Here is a 21,291-nt window from a genome sequence, read left to right as displayed (position 1 = left end):
ACACACGTTCAACACGCATATACACACAGATAGATAAACAACCGTATACACACACACACACACACACCCCTGAACACCCCCCCCCCCCAACACACACACACACGGACATACGATTTGCCAGATGGTGACAAATTCTTAAAAAAAAAAGACACTTGCTGTCGTTTATTGCCATTCCCAGTACGTTAACTATCAAACAAAATATAGAGCAAACACTCTTAAAACAATTGGGTCCAAAATAAACCAATTTGGGTCCAAACTGGACCAATCCATTACTTGGGTCAATTTGACCCAACCTTCTGGGTTGTTTTGTACACAGAAGGTTGGGTCAAATTGACCCAAGTAGTGGATTTGTTCAGAGGCCCAAATTAGCTTATTTTTTATCCAATTGTTTTTCGAGTGAAGAGAAATACACTTTGTATATTAAAAACAAACCCGTAACGGTGAGTGTCTGCTAGCTAATGCAAAATACCGTAGACAGACTAACAAAGAGCAACTACGTTATAATACTTTAAACAATGTGTATTTGAACACAAACGGTGTAGCAACCCACGTAGACAGAAATATAAAAATACTCACTCGCATATAAAACAAATATTCCTGCCTCTTACCTTGAAAAAATATTACCATATGAAATCTGAATCGCAATATTGAGGGAAAAAAGACAAATGCTCATTTTTGACAAGTAGTTACTTACACCGACGTGTGTGCGCGCACGTGGGTGTCTGCTTGTGCGTTGGAAGCAGCTTCACTCACGTTACCACGTGTGTGGTAGAAAGCTTTTTTATAATTTTTTTTTTTGGTGAAAGTACACTTGCTCCTCAAGATGTCAGTCAGTGTTTCACGTGATGCTTGAGGGTGGGCAACCTGCTTCCAAGGTCGGATTTCTTCACCTCTCCTTTTCCACCACCTCCTCTCACACCACCTCCTCCTCCTCCTCCTCCGGCGTCACGCTCTCGAGCTTTTCCCTTCTTGGCGTCGGCCTCAGACTTCCTGCTTGGCTGCTTTGCTCTGCGCAAACGCAACAAAGAAACGTCAGCTACCCCTGCCAACTGCTGTTACATTTCATTCAAAATCAACAGGATTGATGCAATCATAATTTTAAGTTTGGCAACAGTTGATGAACATTGGCGCTGGTCGGCCATCTTATGTTGTGGTTTGCTCCAAATCAATGTGTGTAACCACAATCACTCCTGAAAGTTTTTCACAGACAATTAAAAATTGTGACAAGTCTGCCATTTTGTTGAAAATCAGTACAAAGAAAATATTTTAGATTTCGTATTGTAATTGATTTGTACTTTCTGAAGAGATTTGGTGAAAAAAATGCTCATAATGTTTGTGAAAAGTGAAGAAAATGTTTGAACTACAGAACAGAAGCCGCAAAATAAAAAATAATAAAAATTTGGCTTGACAAAAAAAAATCTGCAAAGAACTGATGACGTCCACACTCCATCCCCACCACCCCCGACTCCAAAGAGTTTGTATTTGCATCAAGTATCAACACCATGCTTCTACCATGTACACAATCATGAGCGCATGTTACATAAACTACATGTAAAAGGAACAAAAATGAAAAAAAGTTTTGATAGTTTGTTCGGACACACTTTTTGATCAAACTGAAGCCATATCGCTCAGCCCGAGGTAGATGTTGTACCTCAGTTTGCTCTCTGTGGCCCTCTGTGGCTGCATGGAGTACTGCCTCCTCTGTGCGTCCACGGTGGACGACAACTGCAGAAGAATATCTTCATTCGACAGCCAAATAAGGCGGCGTTGTCACGGCAACATGCACGGAGTAGAACGACTCTTACCTTGGCGATTTCCGAGAGGTACGCCCGCCTCTCATCGTTGGCTTTATGGAACGACTGATTGCCGCGTCCCAAAAAAGAGGAGAGTTTGTAGAGAGTAGACGCATGGAATGCAGTAGGTCCGGTCTGACTGACCTTTGACTCCTGTTCAATGCCGACGCGAAAGTCGGCCAGTTGACTCTGCAGGACCGATTTCTCGTCAGTGAGCAGCTTGAGGAGATGCCGCAGCGACTCCTGAGAACACAAAATGGCCGCCAACGTTATAGGACTCCCTCAATTCTTTCTGTCGTTTGTGTCTGGCGCTCTCCGATGGCGGGACAGAAGAACGTCAACACTCACAGGTGGCATGTCATCGTAGGATCGGATAGAAGCCAGTCGATCTGGGGAAAACAACACAAATTCTAACAAAGGTACAAATGAAAGCTTATTCATGCTCACAAGTCACTTCATTAGGTACAACAGCTCATGAGAGCTCATGAGAGACCAATCTGTTTTATCAAAATAAGGTTGAAAAAGTACACATTTTGACATAGTAAGGAATAGGAAGTACTGATATCTATATTCAACTGGGTAAAAGTAAGAAGCCATAAAAAAATACTGAAGTAAACTACAGATACCTGATGAATCTAGATATAAGGGTCTGAGGAATTTCTGACTAAAAGCATTGTTTTGAACTGATTTTTAATCAATGGTTTTGATATTCTATCTAGAGCAGGGGTCTCAAACTCCGGTCCTCGAGGGCCACTTTCCAACACGTTTTTGAGGTTTCCTCCTGCAACACACTTGATTCAAATGATTGGGATCGTTATTAGGCCCCTGCAAAACTTTTTGGTGAGTTGATCATTTGAATCAGGCGGGTTGCAGGTGGGAAACTTCTAAAACATGCAGGAAAACGGCCCTCGAGAACTGGAGTTTGAGACCCCTGAGTTAGAGGATACTATTGAGAAGTCTGTCTTTGTGGTGAAAATTTTAACTGAAGAAGACAGTTGCTCATGTAACAAAGGTTCACAATTATGTACATGCTAGAAGTTAAGATAGATGTATGTTGTTGCTGCTTTATGGTCCTCTCCATTTTAAATGCATTGCCGCCACCTGGTGACATCTACATCCAATTACAAACCATTTTGTGGAGGGGCTCAAATATTTGAGCATTTTTGCTCATTGCGGCAACTCACTGTAGTCTTAATCCCATGCAGATGTAAAATGTAAAACTGTTGGTTTCATCTCCAAGCAGCAATGAGTGAAGCACTCATCGCTCCATGTCGCCACATCCAATATGGCGGCCATGTTGCCGTCCGACTCAGAGCCGGAGGACCTATTCATATCCTCATTAATAGAGCGTGTCATCTCACCCACTGGGTTCCCACGCAGGTCTTCTAGCCTCTCGTGGACGACAGTGAGTTGCTTTTGTAGCTGGACGTTGAGCTCAGTCTGAGTTTCATATCTGGTCTTCCACTCGTTGTCTGGCCCAAAGGTCCAAACAACGCAAGCACACAAAAACAGCGTCACAAATAACACAGTTGACCGCGAGAAGCTTTCCTCTTGTCACCTTCCCCGTCGACCCCGTGAAGTCTGTCCTGAAGTTCTCTCATGGTGCACCGCAGGTCCCGTACCGAATCCTCCAGCATGTCTCTGAAAAACAAAACAAAACAAAACAACAAAAAGTTATTGTTCCAAGTGGCCAGGCTATCGTAAGTGTAAAAACTCACTTGATTTCTCGATCTTGCTGAAGTTCAGTGCGCAGGCGCGCCATGTCATATTTACAATAATCTTTGCTCATTTTGTAAATCGCCAAACAGAGGGAAGAAAAACTTTGTGCCACCTGATTTCCATGGGAACGGTCGCTTCCGGTGAGTGTGTGGCGCTGGTTTTGCCATCTGGGGGCGATGCTGTCTTTTGGGCACGTCCGTGCTTTTGAAGGACTTGGAGCGCTCCAAGTGCCAACGAGTAAGTGAATAAAATGTGAGTATTTCAATTTGTAAAATTTTAAAGCAAAGCCTTTTTTTGTAGCACACACTTTTGTTGCTAAAATTTTTTTTTTTTAAACCGTGAGTTCCCTTGTAAACGATGACGTCACCAAATAGCACGTCAATCGACCAACACAATGTTGACTTTACCTAATATTTTATGCGAAGATATTTCCAAAATAATATACTATGTCTATAATAGTACATTAAAATTGTAAATTGTGCCTTAAACAATAAAGTAGCAAATGACAGGTGTATTCATTTTAATAATTGTAATTTTAATAAAACACAGGTTTGGTCAGTATTAAAAAACGATAATAAAGTAAACATCATCCATCCATCAGGAGATTATTTGCAAGATGACTTTGGTAGATTGGTTTACACTCTGGACTGGTTGCCCGTCAATCACAGGACAGACAGCTATTCTTACTCAGTATGTAGGGGGAAGCAGACGTACCCTCAGAATACCTGTGAAAAAAACTCAATATATCAAAATCAATAATCCAACAAATCTCTTGGACTCACTTTGTACAATTCATTAAAAAAAAAAAAAAAAACCAATGTTCAAAAATCAATCAAACATACCGTATTATAATTCAATTTTATTATAATACTGTTATTGTAGTGATGACAACATGCTTGGAGGAGGTAATAATGCGCAACCAACAGTTCTCCTGGTGGGAAGTTGGGAACACAAACACATCCAGCTCTTTGGTGTGCTTCAACTAATACTTTTTTTTTCCAGTGTATCTGACATCCTTGGCTATGATTGGTCGTTTTCCATTGTGTCTTTATTCTGATTGGACGCTACGGCAGCCTGTTGCGTCTTCAGGTGGGCTGGCAGCAAAACCTCGACGGTGAAGCTGATCCTCTTGGCCTGGAAGATGCTGTACGTGTTGTCGAAGCGCAGCACGTCTGCACACATAATTACGAAACGAGTGGCATACGATGCAGCATTTGGGATTGTGAAATCATTTCAAATGACATTGGTTAGGATTCACAATGCATTAGTCTGTAATTAGGATGTAATCATAAATTGCCACATCAAGAAAATAAAAATGTCGCTTTAAGAATGTTTTTTGATGTACTGTTTTGCATTCCAAGATAATGGTGCCGCCGAACTATGTTGACGTGAGAGGAGGAGCTTCATTTGCTCACACCATAGCCCCTCTAATAATAAAGTAACACTTTGAAAGTAATACTTTACATAATGTGGCAGTTTGGTGCCATTAAACTGTGTTGAATTGAGGGGGAGGAGCTTCGTTTAGTCAGGCTACTGCTCTGCCTAATAGAAAGTTAGTGCTTTTTCACCATCTTGTAACACATGAACTATATTGAAGTGAGGGGAGTAGTTTCATTCAGTCAGATTGAAGATCTTGTCCAACAGAAAAGTAGTGCTTTGGCATTACACTGAGGCTTCTATAGGCATTTATAAACCTTTTTAGGGAGGTATCATTTTTCATTGACGTCTCCTTGAAATGCCAACGTCGAAGAGTGTGCCTTTGCAAATAAAGAAATGAGATTTACCTTATGAGTGTGCTAATGTTGACATTGTGTGAGGTAGGGAGCACTCACACACGCCGGGGCGCTCGCACTTCAGCGAGCCATCTTCGGGCACCAGGTGAGCGTTGTAGCGCTGACTCGGCACCACCGCCTCCATCTCGGCCGCCTTTTTCCACTCGCCCATTTTGGCCTTCAGGAAGACGCCGAAGCCGATGTCGCCGCCCTCGCTGGAAAACTGCCATCTGATGTTGTACACAAACGCATACAAAAAACGAATCAAATCTAAAACTACATTTCCAGATACAACTACAACCTAAAAACGGGATAGTTAAAAACATACAAAATTTGGAATAATATTCCAAGATAGTCTGCAAATTCATCACTACTGACTGATGTGTTTTAAATGTCCGACCTGAGGACGCATCCCGGAAAGAGAATGTCGTAATCCAGTTGCCGCGTGGACCCTCGACTGACGGTCAAACACTTATCGTATTCCACCGATACGTGATCCCGCACGTAGTAGGAAGTAGGAACCGGACCCACATGATTGATCTGCAGGAGATTGTAAAAAATATTAACGTTGGCAAACAAAAAAATGTAGGAGAAAGAGAAAGATTTACTCACGCGAGGAAATCACCATTTGTATGCATGTTTGCTAGCAAAGGCATGACAGAGTTTTTACCAACGGGGGTGGTGGAACACAGTGCATAATATTAGGATGTTCAAATTTAAATACACATTTTCACTTCACATTCAACATGGTGATGTGCAGAGTTGTGTGTGTCTAAAGACACAGAGTGGGCGCCAGTTCATCCAAGTATTGCTTTAGTGCCATGTTGTGGCATCTCGGTGCTACGAAGGACAAACCACTCCCTGTCAAGGAACTACGTTGAAGTGAGAGGAGGAGCTTTTTTTGTTTTGAAATAAGTGTATTTTTATTTAAAACACAGAATATTTTAAGTGTGAATTTATTATTTTATTTCCTGTGTTTTATGTCAGTCTTTATGGTCAGCAGTTTGTTTAAGATGCAATTGTTTGTAAAAGTGCTTTCCAAATAAAGTTGAGTTGTTATATTTTCTTTTTTGGGGAGGGGGAATAAAATAGCTGTGCTTATTTTTTTATTTCGTGTATTTTCATTTCAATAAAATGTGGAAAACGGTGATTTATATTTAGGTAGCTATTTTAATCGGGTAAAAAATTGAAACAAAAGAACAGTATTTACTTATTTATTAATTTATATTTTCATTTCATTTTCCGAACCGCTATCTCGTACATTTACGATACAGTAAAGAAAAAAAAAAAAAGAACGTTTCCTTTTCAGCACTTTAAATAAAAGTGTCTTGATGAAATATATTATCAAATAAGTGACAATTAAAAATCCAAGATGGTACAAAGAGGGAAAAGGTTTGTCTGAAGACTATTGTATTGTCGCGAAAAAGACCATTGGTAATGTGAAGTGGCTTTCAAAAGAGCATTTATTCTCAAAATGTGACTACTAATTTAGGGTGATGTCACACAGTAACAATGCATCTAGCTAGATTACAAAAGAAAACAAGAAAAAGTGTGACTTCCCTCCATGCCTCACTTGTCCTGGGCCCAATTAATTATCTACAGACACAGTAAAAGAGCAGCAGCATGAGTGGTGATGATGACGTCCCCACATCAAGCAAGCTACTAGCTAGCTCAAAGCCCCTCCAAAATGCTAATTTGAGCAAGCTGCTACGGCGTCGCCACGTCTACCCCAGGAAGCGGGTGCAAATTGCTTATTTTTGTGGTGCTTTGTCTTCTGCAATTTCCTCATGTGTCTACAAAAACGGGAAGATCCATTCTGAAGTTTGTGACATCGTTTGCAGCCGAATCTATCAGATTTCTGTTAAAAGTACAGTGGTGCCTTGCAATTTTAATTCCTTCCATGATGCCATTAAGCCATTCCAAGAACCTCCCCAAAATGATCATGTATTTTTAATAAGAAAAATAGCACTGTACAGCATTTTACTGTAATAACATAAAATGACTAAAATGTAAACAAGCAAACCGTTGGCCAGGAAGCGATTTCCACAAAAGTCTCCCACCCCCCAAAAAATAGAAAAAAATATACATATTAAAATAAAATGTGATCGTGATCTGATCTACGCGAAGCAAGCAATCATCGAATGATGATGAAGCTCAAGTCTAACACAGCAGGAGGACGCAAACTCACCCTGGTCCGACAGCGAGGGTCCCCGTCAGGGTCCGTCAGTTTCCCGCCGTAAACGACAGGCAGCTGCTCAGGGTCGATGTGCCTGAGTAGCACTTCCTGCCAGTCAGCTGCGGAATCGAGCAAGACGCCTGTCAGGTCAGAAGCTATCTCTCGGCAATGCCTGGAGCCAAAACGCGTCTCACCGCCGAGGATGAAGATCTTCTGCCGCGTGATCTCGCACAGGAAGTGCTTGATGAGGTTGTAGGCCACAGGAAAGAGTTTAGGAGCTATGGGAGGGTAGTATGTTCCGGAATGATGAGTGGTTAGCAAAGGAAGCTAACGTGATGAAGACTCCTTGTCTTGATTTACCTTTAATGACAAACAGCTTCTTGAGGCCTTCGGGGTAGTTGTCCTCAAACATTTGCAGGATCTGAAGACGCCACAACACACACTCACTCAGCGGTCACTTCCTTCGGTACACAAACGAATGCTATCCGAAGACGCATCAAATGTGGTTCCAAAGACGAATGCTGACTTCTTTGTGATTAGGCGCACCACATGTGAGCGAACATGTGAGTTACTTAAACCATGAGAATGTGTGTGAGAGATTTTATGAGAGTGAAGTAAAGACAGTGAGAGAACTTGAGGTTGAATGGAGTGTGAGGGGAAAGCCTGAGTGAGTGTGAAAAGTGCCAGTCAGAGTGTTTAGTGAGAATGGGACAGTGCAAGTTAAGAGTGTGTGAGAGTGAGAGCGTGTGAGAGCATCACCTCTCCGTAAGTTTCAATGGCAGGCTTCCAGAGGTGTTTGAGTCCCAGGCCCTCCACATCGTAGATCATGGTGATGGACTCCACGTTCTTGCCCAGCTGGACCACAACACACACGCCGTTCGCTGTTAGCCGTTAGCGTTAGCTTCCTTCCTTCGCAGAACGCACAGCGGCGGGCGCGGCACTCGCCTTCCGCGACTGCGCGGCGCACTCTTGCTGCAACATCTCGCAGTCTCGGATCTTGGAGCGGATGAAGTCCTGCTTGGAGGCGGACAGGAAGAGCCCTTTGGGGTCCACGGGACCGATCACGTCGTACCACACGGGGCTGCCGTCGCGGTCGTAGCCGCACATGCCACCCGACAGGTACTTCTCAATCACCTACACGCCAGACACACAATGAGCGTGGGCTTCTTGTTGTTTGGCAGTATTTTCTGGTGGAGATGTTGTCATTTTTGTTGTTGTTCCACTTCGTCATTATGTTGTGCTTGCTGTTCTTGTTGTTTAGTCACCTCAGGAGGCCGCCAGTCGCTAATGATGGTGTCCACTTTCATTTGTTTCCGGAACTCGACGTGCTGGAAGGACAACACACACAACCGCTGTTAGGACACATCCACAGGCCACTTTTTGAGGTACCGTACATGAAAGAGCAGTCATTTGGGAAGATAAGAAATTCTTCTTTTTTTTTTTTTAACCACATTTGCTCATCGTATATGAATGCAAAGGCAGAGCAGCAATTCATCATCTAGAGGTCGGGCTGTTAGCGTTCCGTTTAAATTGTCTAAGGTTTACATAAGAAAGGAAAAACTTGCGCTGTCAACAGGATGTGAAGTCGTGTTATCGGTACAAACACACACATACACATGTGGACACCCCGCCCCATGTACACACCCACACACACATTAGTGGAACTGATTAGAGCCCATTGACAGCATGTGCTTCTGCCTGACAGTTTGCCGCTGTCGTTAGCACAAAGCTAACAAGTAGTCTAGCTGCCAACTTGAACATGTGGACTTTATTCCTTTATCTTAACTGATCAGAGTCTTCATTGCGATGACATCACACTTGCGCATGGGGAGATAATATGGCGGAGTGGAGCAGAGCGTTACCTTTCGCAACATGGCCTCCGACTTCTGCACGTTGAAGTTTCTGGCTACCAGACAAAAGAAAAGAAAAATCTTTACTAGCAAAGTTGCTCATCAGAGTGATTAATTTCTTTTCTTTTTTTTAACATTTGTATGACAGTTAAGGGTGTTAAAATATGACTTAAAACATTCATAAAGATTAGGGTTGGTCAGTATTTCTTTTGCCATGATTTCCCATAGATTTTTTTTTTTGCTTTGAGGAACCTTTGCTTTGAAGCATTAATATACATTTAAATTATATTATAACATTTTACTATACATAAAGAAAATAAATTCGAATAAAGAATAATTATAAGATAAATAGAAAAACTCTGTTATTTCTTTTCAGAAACAAGGAAAGTCGGATAGAAACAAATTCAAGTCAAATTGTGAAATTGATAGATAACATTTTTATATTAGAATATTTTTCATATTGCCAAACATTTGCAAAATAAAATTTCAAATAAAAACAAAATATATACCAGTATATTGCCGTGCTTTGAAAAAATTTGTGAAACAAAGAAAACATAGTAATTAAACAAAAATACTAAGTATTTGTTGCTTTTAAGAAACAAGAAAAAGAATCAAAAACACATCTACATAAAATAAATAACACTAATATATAAAAGTATATATTGTTTTGAAGTAACGGGCTGAGCTGCATCCTTGATTGGATTGTGTTTGACTTTGGAATGCAATCGACATTTTACAAAAATAAAGTGACGAGAGAACAAGAAACACAAGCGTCCATGCAACAAGTGTGAAATGAGCATTACCCGCTTTGAACAATATTCACAGATGTTTCGAAACAATTTACACACTTAAATAATTTCTTGAATGAATCGAATCTGATGGGGAACCGAGCATACAAGCCCTCCACTGTGTCACCATATCACAGCAGCTGACATTGTGCAACACGCAACCATTGTGGTTGAAAAAAAAAAAAAAACAGTGACAGTTTCGAAAGTTCCACACCGGAAGTTACCTGTGTTATTTTAAGTTAATTAAACACTTGCATTGTATTGTCTGTCTCGAGGTTATTATAGTTGATGAGAACAAATAAAACACATCAAAAATAATTTCATTAACCTGTAATAAAAAAAAAAAATCCTAAACTATTACATTCAAACATCCTTTGCTTAAGGTGTTATAACAGCACAACATTGACGCTAGTGTCATTAGCCTGTTTTGCATTGAATGTTAGCATTAAGCTAGTGGACTTGGTTTTAAAAACACAATTTGTAATTTTCGACTCTCAATCATTGGGATTGATGTGAGATTTGTTTTGGAAGCTTCTGGTCAAGTGCCAACAAGCGGGCAACAGTGCATCTGCCCATTCTGTTGTCGGCGTGCACCTTTTAATGCGATTAACTGCGGATTAGCCTGTAGCACGTCGAGTACTAAAGTAGGCCTGCGTCTATTACTAATCTCAACAAGAACTCCAACTCAACTCAACTGCTGCCATTGTTGTACAGTTTTGTATTTGTACCTTATTTTCATATACTGTATTCCCTTCAATTGTTCAGCTTTTTCTAATATTTGTAGATTGTCACACTTATTTTTTAATCTATCGTGATACAATACAATACATTACAATATCATGGTAACACATGCAAATGTCAGGTACGTTTTAAAGCTTTAATATTAGTAACCTCTTTGAATGTGATGTAAGGGTCCCAGGGAAAACTAATTCAAAGACTTTGAAAGGAGGAGTCAGGAATCTCAAGACAATGTACCTGCTAGACCAAAGCTAAAGAAAGATGAAAGACCTTGAATCTAGATTGGCTATGCATTCCGTCCTGATCTTTCAACCAATGTTGTACCCATTTGTGCTTCATTTTCACAAATGTGTAAATTAAGAGAAGCACCTGTCTAAAAATGTCTCGCCTGTTCATTAAAATAAGCGTGATAATTTTTCTTACTATGATAATCTATGATCTGAAATTTTTATCACGTGTGATGGCTCCAATCTCGACACTTTTGAGCGCTCACCTCTGAGCCAGCGCAGCAGGAATTGGTCATGCTGAGCAGGAAGTTGAGCAAGAACGTCTTGAATCCTCTCTCGGAACTGAGAAGAGATTGAAAAGTGCACACATGAGATCAAGAACATTTAACGTCCAGGCCAGAAAATTCATCCCATCTCTATAGCTTTTATTCATCAACATGGGGCCGCGGGGCAAAAACAAACGAAGAAAACAAGTTTCACATGGAATCTCGGCTGAAGCTTGTGACTGGGTGACTAATTACTTTGCACACTTGCATGTGCCAGTCTTAAGCAACAAAATGGTCCTTTTGAAAATGTTGCAAAACATCAATGATGGCGCTGTAAACTGACTGTTCTGGACATTTGAAATGGAACCAAAACCAGATTCAGATCAATACAAGGAAAAGTTGCACAGTCACTGTTATGTTTGATTCCTCATAAAGTCTATCAATGACAAATTATTGCATACATTTAGCATAGATTTCTGCTGCTAGGGCCCAAATCTCTCTTTAACCCCATGCAATTAATTAATGCAAAAAAAAAAAAGTTAAGTCACTTATTTTTTTACAATGTAAAAATCTATCTGCAGGATGTTTGAAAAAAAACATGATTACAGTAAAATCTATCAATATTAATACAAAAATATTAAAATAATAAAATAAATCAAATACTGTATATACTTAAAAAAGAAATACAGTATTTTTTTTTAAATATAGTCTATTCTTTTTTATATACTTAATGATATCAAATACTGTATGTAAATAAAAGTACTACTACTATTATTTTTATATTTCGTGCTGCAGCGCGTCACCTTTATTTTTTACTTAAAAAAATAATACAATAAAACATAATACAGTTTATCATCTTACTTGCTTCGGCCTATTTATTTGTTTTATTTAATAACATAACAATAACAACTCAAAAGCATCCAATGTCTAAAATGTTTCTCTCGTACCTGTCGCAGTGCTTCAGCCTGTTTGGGGTTGAGGTCTGCCAGCCTGCCGCTCATGTCTGCGGGCCGACGATAAACTCATGTAATGATGCTGATGACTCCAAAGTGCTGACAGGAACAAGCCGGCTAATCATGCAGGCGGGCAGGCGGCCGGACGCCCGCCCCACCCCCGTCAAGATCACCGACGACCGCAGCCTTCGCCGAGCCCTCAGTTGCAGGTAACTTGTTGAAGGAGGAGGAAAGGGAGCAAATAATGTCAACATGACTCCTCTTGTTCTTCTCCTCCTCCTCCTCCTCCTGACTCAATCGAAGAGTGGAAATACGTCGAGAGGATTCACTTCTTGGACAGCTAGCGTACGAGCTAGCTGTGCTTTAAAGAGACAAATTCTCCCTCTGTTCAAATTCATGAATAGGGTTATAATTTAATTTGTATGATAAATGGTACATTTTAAACAATTCACGTTCATGTAATGTTTGTCCTTCCAAGTGTGCAAATCGTGCGACAAGCAAAATGTAATTGTGAGGAACGGCAACAAACACAAACATTTTCTCGTGTGCTCTAGCTGAGAAAAGGCTACACGGTGGCTGTGTTGGTTGCTGTAAGTGCGGGCTACACTAAATAGAGACTGAGACGGCTCCGTATTGAATGGCTTGCAATCGTTTATTTTTACAACCTCAAAACAGTAACTGCCCTGGGCCACAGGAGGGCACTCGGGGTTAGCGCATGCAATGAGTCTCTACCACAACCGTGGTCACCATCTAACCGCACCCGTCAAGTGCACTTCTTAAACACTTGTCTCCAAATCACCTGCAAACTGACTCGTCCGCCAATCCAAGCCAACTTGGAAACTGCTCGTTCAACGGTGCTTTGCACATTTGCGCCACCCGGTGACGTCAGTGGAGGAGATGTGTGCGGAGCCTGGAAATGTTACCAATAAACACGTTAATTTTGGAGTACGGGCGGGTAGGCGTTCTTTGTGTTTGCCGGAGGTGCTTCACGTCTCCCTAGCGAAAGCGGAAGTGATAGCCTTTACGTCTCTAGTTTCGCCACGGTCGCCTTTGTTTAGTGACGTCAAAGAAACGCGGGGAGGCGTTTAAGTGTGCAGATTAAAAAACAGCTATGAGCAGTTATGATGATTTATCTGTCCTTTTAATATGAAAAGGAAGAAGGACAATGTTAGAAAAATAAAGACAAATAGTTACAATATATACAGAGAAAGTTATATTCACCGATTCGACATTTGCTTGGGTGTCATCTGTACATCCATTCTTTCAAAGAACATTATCAGGGGCGGTGGAAAAATTGATGGCAACCGTGTTCAAAAATGAAATACACAATTTATTTCAACGTCAGGAATGCTTTAATCCAACAAAATGTAGCAGATAGCACCAACAAAATTATACACAAATCATGTTATTGTACAAAACTATTTAGAACAATTGTATAAAATTGGATTAACCAGGTAAACAAACATTGTCATGAAAATCTCAGCTTGAGCAGAACAGCACAAGAAAACAATACTCAGTGTTAAAGTCAATGTAATAAAAACGACTTCAATTTTCTGAAACAATGCATAATTATGCTACTGATCAACAGCATATGCCCAGTGCAATAAAAAAGGATTGTGAATACATAGGTGAAAAAAGGAACCACCACCTCTCTCACTGTATCAAGTTTTCTTTTTGCCCTCGTCCACCTTGTCTTTCTGCACTTGCTTGGCCTTGTCGTCACTGGTGGCTGCCTGCGCAGCACCCTGCGACTCCCCGGGTGTCCCGTTCTCGCCCGCCGCCACCTCTTTGGCCTTGGAGCTCTTCACCATGCCTTTGGCCATCTCCTTGCCCGTGGTCTTCATGATGGCCTTCAGGCCCAGGTTGTCCACGTTGTACGCCGTCACGCCCACGTTGGTCACCGAACGCAGCGCCGTGTCGGTGGCCTGGCCCGCATCGTTGCCGTACCTTGGCCGCGAGGAGGTTCAATTTAAATGTACAAAGAAAAGTCAAATGTGCAGAAAGCAAAATGCAAACGTGTCGAATATTTTGCTGTATTCCTTTCTGTGGCTCCTCCGCTCTCTCCGCTGCAACCTGCTGATGAGACTAACCTCGATCCTGAACTTTTTGTGAGCACTTTATGTACAGAAGGACTGTTTAACTAAGCGAAGCAATTGTCCTCTCTATGAGTGCGACACGATATAAATGAAATGTACTTACTTATTTCATCCAATTTCCTTTATTAGTTAGCAGTACCCAGACACACCAGAAGGGAAAATTTACAGAAAAAAAACTCCAGTGAATCACTCGGCAAGCATAAATACATTACCAAAAAGCCAAGAGACAAGTGGAAAAGAAGAGTTAGAAGTCACCGGGCGTGTTTAATAGCTTCCCTAAGCCCCTATATCTGAAAAGATGCAAGCAGAAAGAAATCAGGAAGCTCTCAAACAGGAAGTGACCCACGCAAAGGTTGAGAGACGCCGACTCACTTGTACGTGACCGTGTTGACCGTTTCGGATGACACGCTCTTCCCGATGAGCTTGGCTCCCGTCTCCAAGCTGGTCCACACGGCGGTGAAGCCTGACGTGCGGATGTGAAAGACAAAAGGACTTGAGTTCTTGTTGTGGTGGTGTACCACGGACCGCTGCGCTGATGAGGAGAACGGAAATAATGGTCACCTTGCAGGCTTCTGGTGACCACGAATTTGGCTCCCTCAAGATTGGACGGCTCCCCATCTTTGCTCTTCATGGCCTCGGGGAGCAGCTTGGCGCCGTGCTTTTTCACTTGAGGGGCCACCTTCTCTGCCAGATGCTCGGCCAATGTGCTCACGCCATCCACTGTCAAAATGCATGCAAACTATCATAAGAAAGGACAGTATCGGACTTTCTATTATGATACCTTGGTGAGTCCTTTCGACAGCTCACCCAAGTACTGGCTGACTCGCAAAGCTCCCCCCGTGGCCTGCTTGGTGACCTGCAGGCCTTTGGAGACCTGCGGGCTGACTTGCGAGGGCGTTTCCTCGGGCGTCAGGTGGTCACGGATCTTTAAAGCCCCCTTCTGAATGGCCCTGGTGGTGGCCTCGGCCCCTCTGACCACCTCATGGCCCAACCGCGTCGCCCCTGGAGAGACAATGGACGCGAATGAACATCGCCCTTCAGCGCATTTTTGAAAATTCAGCCCCCGAATCCTGTTTCACTTTGCAACACGAAATTTAGAAGCCGCGTCTATTAGGAGTAGACCTACAAAAACGTCTCAAGAAGCCATGCCTGAAGAGATATAGAAAGTCAACCATTTTGAGATGAAGCGGCCTCTTGGGTCATTTCCAAGCTACTTGATTGGCCACATTCCATTTCACAAGTCATTACTTGGGAGCAAGGTTATTATAGTTCATGAAAATAAAATACAAACAAAAATGCTTTAGAAAAAAAAAGCAAAAATGAACTGAAACCACATCTTTTATAAACATAATTAAAACTAACTATAATGCAAATGTCCTTTGTTTTTGTCTTTGTAAATTAATATTGGACACCATCTTTTGGGGTTCATTTGAAGTGCAATTAATTCGATATTGCTATATGACCGTACAGAAGACGGAAGGTCAAACAGTTGTTTGACAATTGTAGGTTACTTTTCTTTATTACGCAATACTTAGCGATTTTGTTTCATTTATAATACGCTTGACAAACAATCCATAGATTATAAGAAAAACTAAAACTAATAAAAACTAAACTAAATTAAAAATACAGAAAAAAATAACAAACCATCTCTAAAAACAAATTAAAACTACCAGAATTTTAAAAGCAAAAGTCAACACAAAATAAAAATAAACCATAATGAAAAATGCAAAGGTATTCTAAACCTGCTTGGGGTTGTTGGCTTTCCCCACACACATAAAGATTTTTGGTCATAAATTATGAACATGTTTACTATTTACAAATGTCAGCTCCGACCTGTTGTACACTCCATTACCAGGACAAATTTTGGACGGGAACGGATAAAATCGGGACAAAAAAAAGCCTGATTATTTTTGTGTGTACCACGTCTTATGTTAGAAAAACCCAGTTGTTTACATTTAAACTGCTTATTTCTCCTTCCTACCCAGGCGTCAAAATCGAATTTTACCCTCACGCTCACCTGAAACGATTCCCTGGCCCATCTTCTCGCTCCAAGTGGGAAGAGGCGCTTTGGCCCCGTTCTCGGGAGACACCACCGGAGGACCGAGGGGCACCGTCTCACTCAGGCTGATGACCTCGGGGCCCACGCTGTCTGAACTCTGCCGCAACACAATCCCCACCAAAGCGTTTGGTATTCAATCGATACTGTACATGCCTTGGCATGCATTTGATGATTTTATCGATACGCCCTCGCAAGATGCCGAAGCCACGCCACCAACCTGCACCCTGAAGTCGGTCAGCTGCGTCATGAGGTCCTGGAACATCTCTCGGTCGGCGGCGGGAAGCTGTGACGATAGCACCACGCCGATAAAGGCGCCCGGCATCGGTGCCAGCGTATCGGGCAGCATGAAGATGCCGGATGGGGCCAGCAGCACCGGGGTGCTCGGGGTGAGCGGGTGCAACCAGCCGCACACCTGAACCAAACATACACAAAGGGTACATGATGGAAAACACAATCGCTTTTTTTCTTTCTTTTTTTTTATCCAGTACAGTACATTTGCTAAATACGGTTCTGTTAGATTTAACTTTTAAGTGCAATGCATTTGAATTGAATCATTACGTACACAGGAGGTGTGCATGTATGAAAGTGGACGATTTGGTACTGCTTGATACTTTTGTGACATTTTTGGTGGTGCGCCGTGAGAGTTTGGAAGTATTAATCACACACATCGGCTCTGTAAAGTTTGGGAAACACTTCTGACAAATAAGCAAAGCCGTTAATAAAAAAAAAACAACTTTGTCAACAAAAGAAATCGCGCTTTGTCACGGGTCGGTCGGTCAGTCGGGCGGCGGCGGGTTTTTTTGTTGCCGCCTGGCACAATGACGAGCTGTGTGAGGGCAACAAAGCGCTGAGTGGCGCGTTAATGCGTCCATTGTGTTGCTGCCCAACAAAGCGCTGAGTGTCAACCGCTTGGCGTGGCATTCATCAGCTTTGTTTGCTCTCAGCTATTGGGAAGTAACAAAGTAAATATACTTTGTTACTCTTGGTGAGGAACGTGAACCAGGGAGCATTAACGACAGCGGGAACAAATTTTGGAGGATCAATATATTCCCCATCTGGAGAAATGTTTGATGTTGCCGCCTGAAAAAATAACACCAGCGTCTGGTGGTGAAAAATTTGCAATCTAATTTGGGCAAAAACATACAAGTAAGGTTTATTTTTTCAGTCATTAGCTAACTTTTGAAGTTCGCAATGTTAGCAGTCATTAGCTTCATTTCTTGCCACATGAGCACTAAGAAAGTTAATAAAAGTGGGAAATGGTATTCTGTATGATTGACAGTCAAAAAATTTAAATGAACCTTTTACTTTTGTATTTATGTACATTTCAAAGTGTTTACCTTTCTACTTTACTTAACTATAGGACAATTATATTTGTTGTATTTTTATTAAGCATTTCACGTAACTTTGTGTTTTATACTCATTTACGTAGTTTGAATATTTTTCCTAATATTTATTCAGCAATTTTTCATCTCATGTATAATATTTATATTTTCATTTGTTCTATTTGCAATATATTTTGCTCCCTTTTTATCCTATAAGTAAGCCTCAAAATATTAGAAAAGAGCTCTAAAAAAATCCAAACAAAAACATTAAGTATGATGCAGTGCATTTGAATGTAACTGCAAACCGAAATACTGTAATAAATCTAAAAATCACTTTGTCTCTTTTTTGTGTTAATGTTTTACTTTACACATTTTCACTTAAGTACTTTTCTGTACAAAAAAATCCTGAGTTGTTTTTATTTATATTTTTAAGTTGGGGGACAAAACCTGGGACAATTAGTTCAGTAAACTTTTATTTTTTTTGTTGAAAATGCGTGAAAAACAATTTTCACAGCAGCAAAACTTTAATATTTTGTTGAATTGCCCAACTTAAAATGTCATCAAAGTTTACTGCTATGAAATTTTGAGTTCACTCAATTTTTTTTTTTAATTTCCAATGTACTTAGTGTTAGTATCTTTGCCACATCTGAGTGCATTGCAGTCAAATGACGTATCAAAAGGAGTAAAATAATCAGAAAAGCATCAAAAAGCAAGTGTACTCACATCCAGGAAGACGGGCCCCCTCCCGTCAGGCGGCCGGGTAGCAAAGCTGACGATCCGAAGGTATCCGGGGTGCGACAGGGCACTCACCTGCCCGCTGGGGGCCACGAAGAACATCTGCACGCCCGAGGGGATCAGAAGCAGCTCGCTCTGACTTTCCGGCTGGGCCGGGCTCCACCCGGCCGGCGCCGGCCCGCCGTCCAGGCTGCGGTGGCCGTCGGCGGGCTGGGGCGAGTACACCGGCGGCTGGGCCGAGCTCTGGGACATGACTGGCGGCGCGTTCCTCGCCGGGAGCAAGGGGGGGATGGAGGGGTACAGGTGCTGCACGGGGTGAAGGCTGGGGGTCAGGTCCATGAGCAGCCGCCGCCTCTGGGCGGCAGGGGGCGTCTGCGAGGCATCCAGGGCGGAGAGGTGGCTGCTGACGGTGAAAAGGGCGCCCTCCATTCTCCGCTGCAGCTCTCGGGCTTGTTCCCACACAGGCCCCTGGTGACGCGGACCCCCGGTGGGCACGCCCAGGCCCTGCATGAGGTGCTGGTGGCCCTTGCGGTAGTACTCGGCCGCCTCGGAGCGATTGCCGCCCTCCTCCAGCGACAGGCCGTGGCTCAGGCAGCGGAAAGCCAGCTCGTACTGGTCCTTGATCAGCAGCAGCTCTGCCGGCTCCGCCATGCTGAGGAAAACGCATTTCATAACACTTGCCTTACTATGAATTATTATATTTTTTGTTGCATTTAGAACTTTGAGATTTCAATAAAAACGTAAAAAAAAAAAAAATATATATATATATACATATATATATATATATATATATATATATATATATATATATATACATATATATATATATATACATATACATATATATATATATATACATATATATATATATATACATATATATATACATATACATATATATATACATATATATATACATATACATATATATATATATACATATATATATGTATATATATATATATATATTTTTTTAACGTTTTTATTGAAATCTCAAAGTTCTAAATATATATATATATATATATATAACGATATATATATATATATATATATATATATATATATATATATATATATATATATGCATGTTATAGAAAAATATAAATGACCAAATACAACAAAATGAATAAAACACATAAAAACTACATAAAAATACAAAATCCTGAATAAAACACAAAATAAAGAATATAAAAGTAATATGCTAACTAATATAAAATAGAACTATTAAATAAAATCAGAAGAAAGCTATCTAAAATAGTACAACATAAAATGCATAAAAACTACATTAAAAGAGAAAAAGCGGCCTTTAAAAATATAAATATAAAATGCAAGATAAAAATATGAATGTACAATAGTACAACATAAGCTAATAATACATACAATAAAACACTTTCATCTTACTTCACACTAATAGTAATTAAGATTACAAATAAGTTTTATTGTTTTTGTTTTGTTATGTTATATGCAGTGATTATCAACGCAGTACGTGGGTCCCGCTGTGGTACGCCCCCCCCCCCAAAAATCAATTCAATGTTTGAACTGCATCTTTTTTCATTCATCCAGTTCAGTACATTCGTTGAGGACAGTTCAAGTGTATTTCACTTTTAAATGTGTTTATTATTTTGTATGTGTAATAATTATTTAGATACCGTCTCTTCTCCTACATTCAAGCACCACGCTAATATTCAAACTGATGTTACGGTGTCTTACTATAATACAAAATATTTATTTTTGTGAATAAAACCTGGCTTGGTTTTGATGAACACTTAGGGCCACTGCGCTACTGTATTTTAATGTCAGTCATTGTGATATTACTTGGTGAGCTAAGAATTATCTTTGCATGATTTAAAAGCTTTGAAAAGAAACAATACATGTTCTGACAGTAAATATACTGTTTCAGTGTTTTGTTTTTTTGTTTTTTTCCTGGTAGACACACAATGTAAATGTATCACCACTACTTGACTTGTACACAGAGGACAGGTGCAGCCAGCTGAGTTTGTGTCATGTTCGCCCGGTTCAACCTGCATGACAAGTATTTGCTCTCCTTTTATTATTATTATTATTATGAAGAGTATTATAACTTTAACACACAAACGTTTTCTACAGAAAGTCCCAGCAAAGTAAGCAGCATTCGTATATACAAGTCATTTGGAAATCTTAGTAAAACAACAATAAAATAATAATAATAATCTTGCTCACCTTGATTGCGTAGACACTTCCTGTGGGGAAAAAACACCCAAAAATGTGACTTTCAAAGTATCCTTATTTCACTCTCAACTGCTCACTGACATGACAACAACGCGTGTGAGTCATTTGTAAAGATTTGACCTCACCTGTCACGCCCCCGGCCTCCGCCGGCACGTCACTTCCTGCTTAAAGGGATGGTTGGGCCCGGATGGCCATGTTTTCATGAACAACAAGTTTATATATTTGTTGATCAGGAAAATGAAAAGAGTTGTCAGAAATTAGGAAATAAGTGACTCCATGAATAACGCCTCTTGTTAATGAGGTAAATGCCCGCGTCCCCTCGCGTTCTATCCTTGTTCGGTCGGAGTCACCCGTGGGACCGATTACAAACTCTCCAATGGAAACCATTGTACTTTCATTGCTTACAACGTCCAAAAACGGTCATCAATTGGCACCAAAATTTATGTGGACATCCTTACTACTTTCCCACTTCAACAAATCAAAAGGATTAACCACGAAATATAAACCAGTCGGGGTTCGTGTGCGCATTCCTGCTCTTGTCCGCTCAGCTTGTGAAAGTGGAGAAGCGATCGCCACAGTATTTTTGATT

At 41.0% G+C, this 21,291-nt stretch overlaps 3 protein-coding genes across 6 annotated transcripts; all 3 read right to left on the bottom strand.

The window, feature by feature from the left end:
* Positions 1–139: 139 nt before the first annotated feature.
* On the bottom strand, positions 140–3,671 carry ccdc169 (coiled-coil domain containing 169). Its single transcript, XM_086057531.1, has 8 exons — positions 3,512–3,671; positions 3,352–3,434; positions 3,155–3,265; positions 2,142–2,182; positions 1,938–2,036; positions 1,806–1,859; positions 1,652–1,725; positions 140–1,008 (listed from the first exon to the last, which is right to left on the bottom strand). The coding sequence occupies exons 1-8, from the start codon at positions 3,580–3,582 to the stop codon at positions 831–833; spliced, it is 711 nt and encodes a 236-aa protein (XP_085913657.1). The 5' UTR covers positions 3,583–3,671; the 3' UTR covers positions 140–830.
* A 680-nt stretch (positions 3,672–4,351) lies between these two features.
* On the bottom strand, positions 4,352–12,583 carry LOC147133084 (SEC14-like protein 2). Of its 3 annotated transcripts, none has more exons than XM_086012976.1 (12): positions 12,277–12,582; positions 11,330–11,405; positions 9,323–9,366; positions 8,726–8,788; positions 8,406–8,594; positions 8,220–8,315; positions 7,821–7,881; positions 7,655–7,738; positions 7,473–7,579; positions 5,685–5,824; positions 5,345–5,514; positions 4,352–4,684 (listed from the first exon to the last, which is right to left on the bottom strand). In XM_086012976.1, the coding sequence occupies exons 1-12, from the start codon at positions 12,328–12,330 to the stop codon at positions 4,533–4,535; spliced, it is 1,236 nt and encodes a 411-aa protein (XP_085869102.1). In that variant the 5' UTR covers positions 12,331–12,582; the 3' UTR covers positions 4,352–4,532. The 3 variants fall into 3 exon arrangements, with proteins under 3 accessions (XP_085869102.1, XP_085869104.1, XP_085869103.1); XM_086012978.1 differs by having other exon boundaries at positions 9,323–9,362; XM_086012977.1 differs by having other exon boundaries at positions 4,540–4,684; positions 5,297–5,514; positions 12,277–12,583.
* Positions 12,584–13,498: 915 nt separating this feature from the next.
* On the bottom strand, positions 13,499–20,809 carry sparta (spartin a). 2 transcript variants are annotated; one of them, XM_086012974.1, is made up of 8 exons: positions 20,694–20,713; positions 18,483–19,146; positions 16,655–16,849; positions 16,396–16,534; positions 15,186–15,380; positions 14,940–15,098; positions 14,751–14,841; positions 13,499–14,229 (listed from the first exon to the last, which is right to left on the bottom strand). In XM_086012974.1, exons 2-8 carry the CDS (start codon positions 19,143–19,145, stop codon positions 13,944–13,946), a joined length of 1,728 nt encoding a protein of 575 aa, XP_085869100.1. In that variant the 5' UTR covers position 19,146; positions 20,694–20,713; the 3' UTR covers positions 13,499–13,943. The 2 variants fall into 2 exon arrangements, with proteins under 2 accessions (XP_085869100.1, XP_085869101.1); XM_086012975.1 differs by having other exon boundaries at positions 14,080–14,668; positions 20,694–20,809.
* Between the last annotated feature and the right edge of the window lie 482 nt (positions 20,810–21,291).

This window comes from Filicampus tigris, chromosome 17 (genome assembly GCF_054856515.1).
Source record: "Filicampus tigris isolate MCC_2025a chromosome 17, RoL_Ftig_1.0, whole genome shotgun sequence".
NCBI lineage: Eukaryota > Metazoa > Chordata > Actinopteri > Syngnathiformes > Syngnathidae > Filicampus > Filicampus tigris.
This window is presented reverse-complemented; position numbering and strand designations above follow the sequence as displayed.

Bases quoted from the DNA above. Each gene is read 5' to 3' on its own strand.
- ccdc169 (XM_086057531.1), bottom strand. From the start codon at position 3,582: ATGAGCAAAGATTATTGTAAATATGACATGGCGCGCCTGCGCACTGAA. The intron at 2,183-3,154 runs GTGAGATGACAC...TGTTTTCCCCAG, and splicing joins CCTGCGTGGGAACCCAGTGG to ATCGACTGGCTTCTATCCGA. The intron at 1,860-1,937 runs GTCAGTCAGACC...CGCGGCAATCAG, and splicing joins GCATTGAACAGGAGTCAAAG to TCGTTCCATAAAGCCAACGA.
- sparta (XM_086012974.1), bottom strand. From the start codon at position 19,145: ATGGCGGAGCCGGCAGAGCTGCTGCTGATCAAGGACCAGTACGAGCTG. The intron at 15,381-16,395 runs GTGAGCGTGAGG...TTGTCTCTCCAG, and splicing joins GGGCCAGGGAATCGTTTCAG to GGGCGACGCGGTTGGGCCAT. The intron at 14,230-14,750 runs GTGAGTCGGCGT...CTCGCGGCCAAG, and splicing joins GTCAACACGGTCACGTACAA to GTACGGCAACGATGCGGGCC.
- LOC147133084 (XM_086012976.1), bottom strand. From the start codon at position 12,330: ATGAGCGGCAGGCTGGCAGACCTCAACCCCAAACAGGCTGAAGCACTG. The intron at 9,367-11,329 runs GTGAGCGCTCAA...TTTGTCTGGTAG, and splicing joins CCTGCTGCGCTGGCTCAGAG to CCAGAAACTTCAACGTGCAG. The intron at 8,595-8,725 runs GTGACTAAACAA...TCTGGCGTGTAG, and splicing joins GCGACTGGCGGCCTCCTGAG to GTGATTGAGAAGTACCTGTC.